Consider the following 15,566-nt stretch of genomic DNA (forward strand, 5'->3'; position numbering starts at 1 on the left):
TCTAACTATCTCCCTCTCTTTCTGCACCAATATGTTTCTCATGTTCCCTATTTCAGTTGATGAGGGTGTTAGGATTCTCTCCCCTATTTTTACTCTTCCCTATTTTTACTGTTCAGGTGGTCGAGTACAATAATTGTAGACCTAGATACTTCTAATAACCACAAACGTTTATTGCTTTTCATTTTTATGAATGAATGACTGATGTTTCTAAAGGTTGCTTTTCAAAGCGTACTTTGGCACCACCCTCTGCCCACCAAAGGAAATTTCTGATCTAGCACAGTCTACAACTAAAAATATAGATAAAATACTCCTATGGGAACCTGCATCATGAACATCTGTCTACAGTTGTCTGCCAGTGCAACAGATATTTAGTGCTGAAATATTGAATGAGTTTATTTTCATATCCTCCTGTGGGCAATAGATTTTGGAAAAAAGTTTGGACTCCTCTTTAGGTCTCTCCTCCCAGAGAGTGCACACTGTTTTGTTGGAAAAGTCCTATGGAAGGCTTACCAAGAATTTAGAGTGGACTTATAGCCTGACCATTGATTACCATTTATTAGCATTACTGTCACTCTCATTTACTTGCTTCTTATTCAGTGGCTTTCCTAGCCCATCTTGTTCTGTCTTGCATTTGTCACTTCTCTGGAGCATAGCATCTTTACCATGTTTGACTTCACCGACTCGTATCCTTCAACTGCTCACTTTAAAGTAATTTTTTTTCTCGACTTGAGATGTCCATGAGAGTTCATGTTTTTTCCAGCTCTCTGCCTCGTGTGCTTTTCCCTCTCACCAAAAATCCACTACGCTCCGTGTTGCTGTTTATTTCATGTTGCAAGCTCTCTCATATGCTTCTTCCCCATCACATTTCCTCATCCTCTGTACTCTTTGTTGCTGTCCCACATTTGCTGTTTTTCCCTTCCCTCTACCCACTCCCTGTTCCTCCCCCCCCCCTTCTCCGTTTGTGCCTTACAACTGCTGTCTTTTTTTCTTAATTATGTTATATTTTATTTATTTTTTGGTTTTGGGTTTCCGCGTGCATTTAATTTTCTATGAAGCTAAAAAGAAAAGCACCTGCTCCATTTATTAGGTGTGCACATGCATGCACAGAGATGCTGTGCATCCTGGCTACAATTAATTGGCAATGCCAGTAGGTCTCAAAGGAGAAACCTAATGGCCTTTGCAAATGCTTGTTATTATTTACCAATTGATTTTCAATCAGTAAATAATTAAAAGAAAAATAGATGGTGCCCCAGTCATTTTGCAGAAGCTTGCATGGGTAATGATGCACGTGCGCACTACAAAATTATGGTGCCATATCATTGCACATTTGTTTTTCTATTGGCCATTTTGCCGATGCTATCTAGCATTGCCAAAAGGCATTGATAAGCTAGTTAGTACGAGGTGAGACCTATTGTCTTTGTAAATGCTTGTTAAAAATACATTCTTTGGAGAACAACTCCTTCTTCATCTACAAATCCCCTCATCTACAAATCACTCCCAATACAGCCTTCGTATTTGAGATATTTTGAGGGCTGCTGTCCAGCCCTAGCTCTAAATTTGATTTGTTCTTGATATATAATGATTCTTTTATGCAGCGCCGTGATGACTTGTTCTGAGAAGGAGAGCTACAACTATAAACATGAAGATATCTTTCTACTTTGTTTTTAGAGATTCCTGAAAAAGAAAAGACAAAACAAAAGCCACTTCACAGAGTTAATGTTCATTCGGTATTCTGGATCTTGGCATCAGTTGCTGCAACTTATTATGTAGAGTTTTTTAAAGTTTTTAAAGAACACGTACAAGAAGGCAGGTAAGCTAGCTTTATACCTATACTTTTCTCACTACTGCTGTTGTAAGACTACTGCTCTCCCAACAAAATATTATTCGGGACTCAGGTGATTTGCTGTATTATTTTATTAGCCTTTTAATAAAGACATCTAATTTATAGCATTGAGAAAACCGGCTTAAATTTTCAGATATGAATAGTCTCCAGGTTATGGCAGGAGGTTGATTTGTGAGGAACCTGTTTTTTGCCAAGTTGACCATGCATGAAGTGGAGTGGAAAGGAATTTTCTTTCTCGAAGGACCATGAATAAAGCATAGTGGAAGTGGGGTGTTGGAAAGCAGAGGTTCTTACCAATAAAGAAGCTATAGGCAAAGCTAAAAATCACATTTTCCAAATACTTTGGTTAAAAAGCTATGGGTTTAAGAGACAAATTGTCTTTTTTCTTAATATCTCAAAAACTACTGAACGGATTTACGCTAGTTTTCAAAAGAGGTCACTTTCTGGACCAACAACTAACTTTCTGACAAATTTGGTGTAATTCCTTTAGCAGTTCAGGCTGTAGTTGTGTCTAAAATCTTTATGAGAATTAACTTGGGGAAAACGCCTTTTAGGACCACCCCTTTTTCTCAGCTCCAGCTTAGTGGATCACAATTAAACTTTCAAGACAGCAGCTGGAGTGAGCGTCATACTAGTTTTGAAAGTTTTGCCAGGATTAATCAAACGACACCAAAGTTATTGTCAAATGAAAAAATACTCTTCCTATGGAAACTAGGTCGTAACTATAACTACCTACTAATAAAAAAATCCTAAAGGCCTTTAAACAGTTCCTCGAAAAATGGATTGGTTTCCTTCTCTTAGGCACCACATAGGCAAAGCAGACAAAGACCACTGAGTTTCCTGAAAGTTAAATGGCTTCCATGTGCACCCTGTTATATGATGAGCAGCGTAAACAAAGAATATCTGGTGAGTTCCGAATGCCTTGATGTGCGACATCACAGAGTGCTGCTCCTTTCCTGTCCAGAAGCATCGTGCTACCAGGCAGAGTGCCAGTAAGCCTGGTGTGCACAAGATTTCCTGCTTCCTGTATAGCGCTAGAGAAATAGTTGCCGCCTTGAGGATGCTCAAGGGTGGTTTACGTGCCTGGACACATTCCAAGTGGTTCTCAAGAAGAAAGCTCAAGCTGCAGATTTAACAGTCTAAAATCAGCTGGCACTCCGAAGAGGAGCCTGCGCCACAGCTTTAAGGTACAGAATATAACATAAAGTAAAAGTGCACTCACTGGAAGCACAGTCCAACAAATAGTTTCCAACAGAGTTTGAAAGTCCATTCGAGAAGAAGCAGGAAAGTATGTTGAGGTCTTTGATCCTGGGTTCTTTGTTGTTCTGAGATTGCTTGTTGCCAGTGTTAAGTTCAATGTAACACCAAAGGTTCCACGTGAATAGATTATTTGTATTCAATGAGCAGGAAGGTAACAAAGACCCAATCAACCGCCAACGTCTCTCTAACACAACTGTTTTCTAACATTCTAAATCCTTAGCAATCCTTGCAACACTCTAGAATACCCCAGGAAGATTCCTCCACACTGAATGTTGCGCTCTAAGATTCCATTCCATCCATTAAAGGCTTGAATAAGATTTCTTTAGATTAAGAAAAGAATGAATAACACACTACTTATGGCTCACGCCAATCCTGATGTGATGCTAGGACTCACTACTGGGCATGCACCATTTCCAAAATGCTAAATCAGTATATTTTGTGATTCTTATTTTTATTTGTTTTAATTTTTTGTTTGAGTGCCGCCTTCTGCACACTGAGGTATCATACTATTATACTTTTAAAGTTGGTTTACTCAGTGGTGTGCACTTTACAAGTACTTTCCCTAACTAACGGATTCTTGCCTCTTAACCACTATGAATGTGGTATTGGTACACCTAGTGAACTAGCATTTGCAATGCAATAGGTCTTGCATTTGTTAAAGTTAGAGCTGTTGTCATTGAAAATAAGTGTTTTTTACATTTTTTTTCAATTTCCAGTGGAGTTATTATATTTGCTTTACACTATTGCCATTAGTGTAAAAAAACAAAAGTAAAAAGCATTGTCACTTTCAACACCAACAGCTCTAACTTTAACAAACGGGAGACCTATAAAATTGGAAATGGAATCAGTCTCAGATTTGTTGGAGTCATTGACATTATAAATGCCAATGTATTTTACCTAGCCATGTTGCAGGGTGCTGTACTGTATGTAGCCAAAAGAAGTCCCATGGGACCTCTTTTGGTCACATACAGTACTGCACCCTGCAGAAGATATGCTAAATCCACCCTACCCATAATTCATTGTATGCAAGACTAGTATCATAACTACATTCAAATAGCTATGTCCATATATACAATTAGTAACTTTGAAATGTGACAAACAAATTATTATATTGATTCCAGATTAGGTTGTGCTCCGTTTGGAGCTGATGAAGGGAAATTTATAGAAGGTCTTGTATAAATGTGAGATGTGCTTGTGAGTAAAGTAAACACTGCTAGCCTTGCTAAGAGCCAAGCGTGTGTCCTGCCTAAAGGCAGGAAAATAGTGCTTTGAGGTTGTAATTGAAACCTTGGGAGTACCAACACATATAACACGGAGTACCACATGGGAGGTTACAAGAAGAGGCAAGGCGGTAATAAGGAGGCATTACTAAGCTCATTGACAAATGAAAAACCACCATTTACAAAGGACAGAGAAAGGAGGCAATTTAAAAGATGGCCGAAAAGTGGGTGGAGCTTTATGCCCATACCCTGAATACAACCTGTCAAGAAGAGACTGCTCAGGCACTGCCTAGGCGAGACCTAAAAATGCAGCTCAGTGTATCCTAGTGCAGTTGTCGGGGTTCTTGCTGTGTGCCCCCTCTGTCTGAGTTAATCATGTTTTTTTATCAGGGTCCACAGCTGAAGCTAAAACAAGGGTTTTTAGACTTTGCTGCACACAATAGTTTCCTTAGGTATTCAGAAAATCATTCCTGAAAATATCCATGTGATGGAGCAGAGGGAGAGTGCACTTAGTACTAAAATGCTGTATAATGTTTTGGTCCACCTATGTGTTCCTGGAGTATTTTCGTAAACATTTATTTAGCTGAAAATAGATACTTAGTTTGCTTTAATAGTAATTATATGTAATACATATAATGTTGCTCTTGAACAGTTGTCCACGATTAGCTGAGACCACAGTATTTTGCATTGATAAACTATTGCACTGTATGTTTTATCAGCGCCCCAATTTATCTGGCTCTAGGTTTCCTGAATAGAGGCTTTGCCTTCATTAGTGAAGTGATCTAAGAGTTCTGTTGCACAGACCCAATATGGTGATCACTACTGTCTGTGCCTTTTTGTATTATTTATAAACAGCAAATTTGAGTATTAATATATTAGCTACATAATTTCCTGCTGTTGGCCTAGAGGTGCTAAACCATTGTGCCCCTTTTGACCTATTTTGATAAGTCTGATATTCCCTCCGTTCAACAAGGACACCACTTAAATCAGAACTGTGATTTACATTCAAACCTTTGAACTGCTGAACCCTGGTTATTGATGCTAAAACAGATTCTCATATATTAACCATTATCTATGTAAATGTAAATGTGTAAATGTAAATGTGCTGGACTTGTAAAGCGCACAGCTGCCCGTAAGCGTCCCGGCGCTTGCTTAGGGAACCCGTCCTGGTATTCCCCTGTGAGAAACCACGGCAGGGTGTCCACAAGGTGAAAGCCAGGCATCCCGCCGCGAGGGGCCGTAGTGGAGATTAAGCAAGCTATTGCCCAGAGTCGCAGAGTGTGACCCCGTGAGTTGAGTAGGCACCAGAGCGAGAATTGTCGAGTCCGTGGAATTTTGAGCCCGAGACCTGCCGAGGCGGGGAATCGAACCCTGGTCCATGGTCGATCTCAGCTTCCGGGTCTGCCGCCTCTAACCACTGAGCCACGCTTCGCCATCTATTGTTTTCATCTGCTGTAAAAATGCAGAATAACTTGACTTCAATAATGCTTTGAACTGGTTCCAGAAACCTGACCTGAAGTGGAAAAAACAAGATTTCCATTAATCTCTCAACTAAGATTAATATTCTGAACTCATATAAGATTAATCAGTGAGGATGAGAGGTCATTTTACATGACTGTCAGAAGTTCACAAAGGCCTACTGATGGCCAGTAGTAATTTCTAAGACTTAACATGTATATTCACCTCAAAATCCAATTTAGTTTCTGGCACCCTTACTGTCGATGTTTTAACTATCCTCTCCGCCTAATTCCTAATCATCTGTCCTTGGCTATTCATCACATTCCAATTTGCCTGAATCTGGCTTGTACCCCTATGTATTCTGAAGATCCATTGCGCTTTTAATTGGGAGCAAGAAGGGTAATATTATCATACTTAATTACATTAAACAAATACACTTGTTACTTGTTGTAGTAGTTGTAATTCTTCATTGTAATAGTTCTTAACGGTCTTACACACATCTGGGATCCATCCTCTGATTATTCGTATTGTTTTTCACAGCTAAGCTGAATGAAACCTTTTTTGTTTTAATGCTCGTGTTCATTTAGAGCAAGCAACATTTTCAGCATTTTCTTATTTGCCTATAAAGCTCCATACACAGACCTTATCTCTTCTGTGGAAAGCTTTATTTTTAGGTCTGATCATAGTAATATAATTAACTAATTGATTTCAACTAAGCCGTTTATTCAAGTCAAAGCTATGTTCCCTACATTCAAAATTCACCGTTTTCAAAATACTAATTTTAGTTGATTCTCAAGAGTGGTTACTCTGGTAATCATGTTTCCAATAATGCCTCTTGATTGCTGTCCTTACCCGACTTCTGAGTGTAGCCTGTTGCACATATTTTATTTGTTAACTTTCTTGATTGCTTGTCATAAGTAATCACATCAGAACAGTTCCCCTAATTAAAAGATTCTGTGCAGACTTTAGGTAGTCCCATTTCAGTGTTGGGTGTCGATTCTTAAAAGTGAATCCATATTAGTTGTCTTGTCAAACCTTTTAGACAACCATCATTTGCATATATCCACAGAGCTAGAAATGTTGGCATTGATTGGACGTTTAATGTACTCTTTTTGACTATTCAACCAATTAAAGGAGGACTCTGGTTATGACTTATTCTCATTCCAATGATGGAAATGTCAGCAACATATCCCCTCTAGCACCTCTCCTAGGGATTGGAACGTCTGTACATACAGATATTACATGCTTGGCGCTGCAAGTCACAGTCTTTAAAAAGCACCTCCAACATAAAGGAGCAATTGTTTATCACACTGCAAGATATTCTTCTTTTATTCTAGTTGAGCACCCTTGATTACTAAGGATTTAGTTGAGTAAGGCCAATAAATATGATGGATCAGATCCTATACAACTGATAGTTGTGGTGTACCAGTGTATAAAGATTCTATTTTAAAACTGCCTAGATGTTCTGAGTGTCTTTAAGTTTCATCAAGATGTGCAGCTTATCAGTCCTACTACTTTCTCAGGATGACATCTTCCTGACCAAAGCTCTGAAAAACCAACAACACTATTGCTTGAGAGTTTCAAGCAGGGAAACTAAACCTGACACAGGAGGGTGCTACAGGGTTTGGAACATTCGCTTAATCCATTCTTTAAGTATATAGCAGAGCAGGGTGTGCCATATTGGCTGGCAGAAATTCAGCATAACCAGTTGGTGGTCCTCATTGACAGAGACCGTAGGGACCTTTCGGTAGCCGTTTGCATCTGATGTCGTCATTTTGCTTCCTCTTTATACACAGTGACACTCTAGAGGAAGATTACTCCGCCTTGGTACGCCTGTTGTTGGATTAGCTCTTTGTTTGTGGTAAGAGATTGAACAGCCTCTTGCTTTTTGGGAGATACTTTGTAATGGTAGTTTAATCTCTTGATCTGTAATTTCACAATTCTTTTAATACTATCTTTTCAAAAGCTGTCAATTCGGCAGAAATTATCCATGGTATAACTACCATTTTGAATTTTTAGGTCTCCTGGCAATGAACCGCGCGAAAGCGCAGTCTCGCCAGAGACCTATTGTAAGCAACTCTGCTTCCCAGGAGAGGGGACAGGAGCTGGCCGCGCGCTGGGGAATGGAGCGGGCCACGCGCACGCGAACGCGCGCTCGCTGTGGCCAGCTCCTGTCTCCTCTCCTGGAAAGCTGTACCACACAGCCCCTCCCCCTTACACATGCGCACACACAGAGACACGAGCACACCTACATACACGCACGCACACATACAGAGGACCCCCCCCGCACACACGCCGCCACACGCATTTACACACAAGCGTGCACCCCCTCTCCCCCCTCCAACTAAGCCCCACTTACCGGCTTTGTGGACTTCTGCAGACTCCGCGGGGCTCTCCCTCGGGCATGGGAGCACCGCGTCACCAGCACTCAAGTGGCGGGACTGTGTTGCACGGCAGAAAGAATTCTGAAGGAGGTCACAGGACGCGACGCGCTTCTGACGCAGCGTACAGGCCGGGCGGCTCTCCTCGGCGGAAGTCTGGACAACGACTCCGGTCCTGTTCACATCTCCAGCTGCCTTGGGCCGGGCGCGCCCTGAGCGGGACAGGCAGCGGGCGGAAGGCTGGGCGCTCAGCAGGTAAGTTTGGTGCCAGTGCTCTGGTGCTGTCAGGCGAGGAGGAACTTTAAGGCGCAGGCGGCCCGGGAAGCATCGGTGAAGTTCGGGCGGCCCGAGCACCTCCACCCGGGAGGGGCACCGCGCTGGAGAGCTCCGCGGCGGAGCGGCTGTCATGAAGAGGGCGCCTCGGCGAGCCATTCCTGCTTTTCATTTTGGCTTCCGACTGCCCTTTACGGAAGACCTCCCCAAAGTTCACATCATAATAGTGTCGGAAGGGGCGACCCCAGTACCCACGGCGGGGTCCCTCGATCATACCGCAGGAACGGGTAACAGCAGCCCCGGTTACCGAAAGACACAGATAAAGGCACTTAAGCAACCAAGTACCACAGTGGAGTTTGTTTACACCTGGGCTGTAATAGTTATTGGTTGGAATCACTGAGGCAATCAACGGTTTAAAAAAGCTGTGTCTTAAGTGCAAGCTCCGCGACGCCTTTCCACTTGGAATCAGGAGTTCTATAGCTTTTAAGAAATGCTATTTCACACATTTAGTTTAGTTCCGTCAGTTGTACACTTGCAGACATATTTGTAACCGCTAGCATTCTATAGAAACACTTAACGTTCAGGAGCCATACTGCTATCTTTGTCCTGCTTGATGAATATACCTCGTTCTTGTATGTGCGGTCTGGCACGTTTTGGTCTCTTTGCCAGTGCTGGCTCGTGATTCAGGGTATGTGTACAAATATTTTGACACGTCTGTAGCAGACAAAAACTTTTAATTGGATAGCACACTGAACAAACTACACAGCCATATAGTATATACATTTTACTGTTATTTTTCAGTGCAACAGCATACTCTTGCACACACTCTCACTGCTCACCAATTCAAAGTTTTCTGAAAATGTTATGCAACGCATTGTCATACACAATGCCAATAACTCAAACTTCAATACTGGGAGACCTATTGCATTGTAAATGCTTGTTTTCTCCTTATTGTTTATGTATTATGTATGTTTTAATGACTCCTACTCGTTCTCACTAAAATATTGGTCTATACTTATTTTCTCACAATTTGGGGTAGCTAAAAGTGTCATAGGAAACAGTAAGGACAAACGCCAGACCTTTATTTACGACTTCAAGTTCTTCAGAATTTTAAATTGTTTTGGTAAAGGTTTCTTCCGAGAGTAGTATCAAACAGACAAAAGATGAAGGGCAGAATGCTTGCAATAGTCGAAACCAGCGACGATCCACTCTTAGGAAGATTCTCTCAGCTATCATCTTAGTCCCAAAACTGTACATTTATGGCAGAGCAGCGAGAATACTAGGGCCTACTTCACTTTACTGCTGCTACTACTGGTAAATTTAAAGCTTTTACAGATGTATGTTTCTAGGCACAATGAAAGTGATTTCTACAAAATCACACAATTTTCTGTCATATAGTCACTAGAACACAGTCATGATGAAAGGTATTCCAGAACTTTATGGTCTGGTGCTGATCCTTAATTGCTTGCTTCCACTTGGTGGCATCCTGGAACAAAGTAAACTTCAGTCCTCCAGATTGCTGTTTACAATAGTGTTAAAAACAAACCTCTGTCAGCCTCTGATTGCTAATTATGTTTGTTTGTGGTATTATGTATTGACATAGTATATTTTTGTAAGTTTTTGTTGTGTGTTGTTTTATTTTGCTCAGATGGCTGCAGTGTCTGTAATGCAACTGGTGCTCATGTAAAGTGCTCTGATACCTTCGGGTCGAGTTTGTGATAAACAAAAGTGAAAGGTGTTCTGTTTTAATTTGGTTAAAGAGCTTTGAAGGTACATTTTGCTCCTCCTTTCACTTTCGACTTGCAAAAATTGTAAATAATCTTGTTCGTCGCCATCTCTTTCTTCAGCTGTAAATAATTATGCTGTCTGGGGCAAGTCATCAATTGGGATCTGGTATAAGGCATATTGCGACTACGTCCCCCAAATATGATTTGAATTAACATATGTGTGTTGGAAGCTGTACAGCAATTACACCGCTGCTGGGTCCCTTGTGGCTGAACCCTGGGCTTTTGCTGGGGGAAGCATGGGATTGCTGATAATGTGAGTTAGGCCTGTGCGGAATTTGCGTAGTCTCGCTCCGCAAACCTCAGCGAAACCGTAAAAAATCTCTGAGCAAGAGGAATTTCCGCAAACATGCGGAATTGTTGGCCCCGCCTGTTCGCGATGTGTTTTTGCTTGCTCGCAGGGAAATATGTCGCTAACTTGCCAATGCTAATGGGTGCGGCCATCTTGTTTTTCACTTGTCCTTCCCGTTTGCGATGCCTATTTTCTGTTCCAGGTCGCGTATTACATGCTCCTGCCTGTTCGCGATGAGTATTTCCTGTTCGGGGAACACGTATTACGTGTTCGCGATGATTTTTGCGTGTTTGGGGGGAAATATTGCGCAAACTTCCCAACGCTGTCGCGTCCATCTTGTTTTTCACTCCATTGGTATGGTTCTAGGCCTGGTTTTCTATCCTCCCTCTATCTTTGCAATCCTCTGTTTCTGTACACTTTAAAAAAATCTTTTTTATTTGTTATGTTATGTCATAGAGAATTTTTATTGCGCACTGTTACTCTAGAGTGTCCTGGTCCTTATCTATCTCTCTATTTTCCTGATTCTATATTTTGAGGTTTTTTTCTACTTTTTGTTACTTTTTCCACTACTTTTTTACTCTTTTGCTATAAACTTGCTTTTTCTTTTACTTACTTTTCCAATTCCTCCCTTTTCTTTTTCGCCCCACTTTCCTCGAGTCCCGGAACCATGTCCAAGGGAAAGAGCAAGGCTTCCCGCAGCCGCGTCCGCCTTCCCTGCGGAAGGCGGCGCCCACATGGAGTGCAGGCACAGGCCTTATTTGGTGAGGCAGAGGACGCAGCACTTGTTTTTTTTGTCCAGCGCCACCTCCTCTTAACCCTGGCGGCAAGTCTGGGTACGAGTACGGGCTCCGGGAGCTTCACCAGCAGTGGAGAAAGGTGCGCCAGGCAGTGTTTCGCTGCTCTGGTGTCCGGCGAACCGATACCCAGCTTATGCACCGATGGTCCGATATCCTGGACCGCTAGCAGGACCTGCTAGGAGTGGAGGTCACGGGGCTTGGTGAGTAGCCATTTAATAGTTCTACTTTATGTTCTTCTGCTCTGAGTTTTATATTGCGAATACATTTTTTCCAGAACAGCAAGAATGCTGCTGCTTACATTGCAGGTAAATTACATTTAAAAATCTTCTGTGATTGTTATGACACAGGTGCTCGGCGCTACTAGTCTTACTTATTTGCAACTTTGCACTCGCTTGGCATGATTATGTAATAGTTTACTTTAGAGAACTTAAGTTAGGCACTGCTAGAGAGACTCTAGTCCTTCCTTTGTCCTCCTGCCACTAAGAAGAGATAGTGGTGGATTGATAGGGTTAGTTAATTGTTATTAGTAGATAATTTTTTAGTGGTCTGCATGACGCATCATCTGTCACGTCACGTGTTGCTGAGTGCTGCTTACCCCAGTCATTAGTAGAACCTTTTGTAGTTTGTTTATTGAGTGGTAATATAGGCTTATTATCACTAGCAGAACATCAGCAGGGACCAACCAAATCTACAATTTGGTGTATGCAAAAATGTATCCATGTATCTTCCATATATGCATTTTTGAGGCTTAAAATAAATGGAAATGCAGACTTAGTGAACAATTGGCCCATCTGGAATAGGTGGGCTAGGTCAGGTGGTACTTGAGCTTAATGAGTATTTTGGAATTAGAATGGACACTGGAATAGTGTTCATAAATATATTAAATAATTACAAGACGGACCGCAAACCCCGCAATACTAGTTGACCAGATTTAGATAGGTCAATTTTATTGCAATTTTTGTTACCATAAAAAAATGTCAGCGTTTTTTAAATTTTTCTATTTGTTTCACACCAATAATCCATGTTTGTCTCTTTCTTTCTTACATCTTTCATGATGAGCAAACAGGAGCAGGAAGATGGGGTTGGAGTCGGCGGGAGCTGTGGAAGATGCCTCCCAGGGCCAGGAACGCTCTTCTATCGAGGGATCTGCTGCTAGCCCCAGTTAGTCCTCCTGTTGTTAATATTGATAATTATACTTCCCTAAAATTTACTGCACCAGCACCTTATTTTTTCCGAAATATTATTTCGATTTCCTAATTCTGTTTTTTACAAAATCTTTCTCAATGTTCAATCTAGACAATCAGTTTCTAAATTCTTGTAATCCCCGCCTCTAACTGCCTCTGCTACGACTCTACTACTATTACTATTAGTCTGTCTGTAGTTAAGCTTGCCCAGGTGGCTACTCTTTATTTAAAAGGTTTTAAATAAAACTCCGATTCACCAATCACTCTAGCCACTGAGTCCAGTCCTTTGGGTTGTCCTCTTCTAGTCTTCTTAATCTTGGGGCTTTTATAATAATATCCACCGACAAAATGCCCAACCAGATATTAACTATTTTTGATAGGATACTACTGTTGTAGGAATTCTGCACATACAAAACTATGCATAGGACGTTGTTGATAGGAGGTTGGACCTTCCTCATACCTCACCCGCAATCCCCTGACCGACTAGCTATAGTGTCTCATTAGCTCGCCGAACCCCCCGAAGAAACTCAATGATTAGACAACCCAGAGCATAACACTACACTCCCGACCTCTCAGAGTCGTGGAAGCAATGCACCCCCATTTGCTCACTCACTCATTTAAGTCTAAACCAAATACAATACTGCAGAGTCTACGTAAGTTCAAAAAGTTTATTTTCAACTCACAAGCTCTGTACGTTGTTCTAGAATGCAGTATACAAGCCAGCATCAACAGCAAAATGCATAAGATTAAAACAATAAATATTGTTACAACTACAAATCCAGAGAAGACAAAAGGAGAAGTCATGATAACTGAACAGTGGTTGAATAACCACCCTCCCCTTGGCAGGAATATCTTCTGTCTGTAATGAGAAAAATGGTGTGCATTAGTATATCGCAAGCATTTCGCAGTCGTGCCAAAAGTGCAGCATGTTCTGGCTAAGCAATACGGACTGACCACCAGAACTCCATAACAAAGTTGCTTTTTTTTCGAACTTGTATGCAGCGCTCAGAAGCAGTATGAGTTCATGTGGGCTCAAAGTCTTCTTACACAACAAGCTGCGAGGTAACGTGCGTAAAAATAAAAGACACAAAGCTAAAATGGTTGCGCAGCTCAGGCTAACTTAGCAAAAAGACTAGCATGACCCTAGAGACCATAACACTACTAGTGTCTACTCTACTCTAGTAGTACCAAATTTGTACTAGTGATGTCTTGTTGTATATGTGTGTATTAACTTTTGTTTGAATCTTGCTAGTGAAAAAGAATAAATAGGGGGAGGTGTATATGGCATATAAAAAAAATGGTGATGCTTTTTCCAGGTGAACTACCAACCACCAGTGCCGGGGCCAGCGACGATGGTGACACGGCCATTCTGGAGGGGGCAGGAGATGCAGCACCTGCAGGTGCTACCGGGGGTGAGACAGCAACAGTGGCGGGCAGTGGTAAGTTATCCTTACTTATTGACCTTACACTCGCTGCAAGGGTGTAAACTGTACTGTTCAGACTTGGTAGGTAAGAAGTTGTGAACAACGGTTGAAGAAGACACCCTTTACTTGGCATTAACAATAGCATTAGCGGTGGGATTTGAGTAACCAATGGCCTCTTCTATCTGACTTTAACTCAGCTGTGAAAGTTTTATGGAGAAGACTAAAAGTCAGATCAGATGACCTTGAACGAAACGGGAAAGAATCGTGGAAGGAGGAAGGATGGGCAAGATGTAATATTTATGACTGGCCAGAGAAGGTTATTTGGGATGCATGCATAGGTGGCTGATAGGAATCATATGTATGGGTGCTTGAAGGATGGGTGGAAGGTAAAAGAAAAGATGCCTGCCTGGGTGGGTGGGTGAAACTGTATGGGTGGAGGATAGCAAGACTCTTCAGTGGTGTTTGGGTCAAATTCTAAGTCAAGGCAAGCAAGGAAGGAAAGGACGCATGGGTGGTGGTTTAAAAAAAAGAAAAGAATAAATGTTTGTTGGTGAAACAAACTAAGGTTTGTTGAGAGATTAAGAAGAATGATAGACATTTACTTTGAATGGATGGATGCCTGGATGGTATCATCATAAATAGCATAGGTGGAGACTGCCACTGGATGAAGAGTCTTAGTTAAAAGAGAATGTGAAGGAAACTGCGACAGAGTAGCAAAGCCAAGGGGAATATAAGTTGTTTTTTTAGAATACTCCCTTGACCCACAGTAGTTTGCAAGCACAGCATATATATTGTGTATGTATGTAGTAGTTATCATCAAGCGCTTTCCACCAACTCAGAGGGCAACTCCCTACCTATGTTAATTTTTTTCCGACTGTCTCAGCCAACCTGCCATAGGTGGCCTATCGGCTGGTTACACAATCAAGCAAAACAAAGTACCTCATGTTGTCCCATATACAATCAATGATCATTGGATCAGATATCATTTGCCTTTTTCTAGAAGTCAGGGCAGGGTGAGTGAAATTAAGCAGTTGCCCTTGATGTAACAGAGTATGGCCAGTGCCACCCATAGTAGAAAAATATGAGCTTCCCCACCTGCAGACAGTAGTACATAAAACGAACTGGAGTCTGCGCCATGACTCTAGGATGTTTGTCAAGAGAGAAGAAGAAGACTGCTGTACTGTGTACTCCAGTCCATACATAGTGCCAGAAACTCCCACAAATGTTAGAGGCTGAGGAAGTGCGATGATAGATACATATCACAAATGTTGTGTACTGTGCTTGCTAGCGCCACTGTGCCACTGTGTGTTTAATTTGTGTTACTGTTTTGCTAAGAGTGTTGGTTAATAGTTTTTTTTCTTTCTTGATATAGCTACTCCTTCCTAAGTAAAACCATCAAGGTAGGAGTTGGCAGCCATGGCCCGGCGCCGGAAGCTGGAGGCCATCTGCCAAGAATACCCGCAGCTGGTGGCTCTGGCAGAGGAGGAGGCGGCGGCAGTCTCCTCCAATGCCCCGGACTCCAGCGAGGCCGCTCCTGTTGTAAGGTGCCACAGTCAAGCAGCCGCCCGCCACCGTCTTTCAATATCCAGCACTGCTGCCCCCCCCTGTGGATGCAACTGCAGGGCATATACGCACTGCATGCTCCTCCGG

The 15,566-nt window shown here is 42.0% G+C and overlaps 1 protein-coding gene across 1 annotated transcript in view; it reads left to right on the forward strand.

Annotated features, from left to right (window-relative positions):
• Nucleotides 1-15,566, forward strand: part of LOC147663283 (transmembrane protein 128-like) — a 163,983-nt gene that overhangs the window by 21,031 nt on the left and 127,386 nt on the right. The window contains exon 2 of the mRNA XM_086950563.1: nt 1,669-1,810. Coding sequence (XP_086806689.1) covers nt 1,669-1,810 — 142 coding nt within the window. The remainder of the gene's footprint in view (nt 1-1,668; nt 1,811-15,566) is intronic.

This window comes from Lissotriton vulgaris, unplaced genomic scaffold (assembly GCF_964263255.1).
Source record: "Lissotriton vulgaris unplaced genomic scaffold, aLisVul1.2 SCAFFOLD_586, whole genome shotgun sequence".
Taxonomy (NCBI): Eukaryota; Metazoa; Chordata; class Amphibia; order Caudata; family Salamandridae; genus Lissotriton; species Lissotriton vulgaris.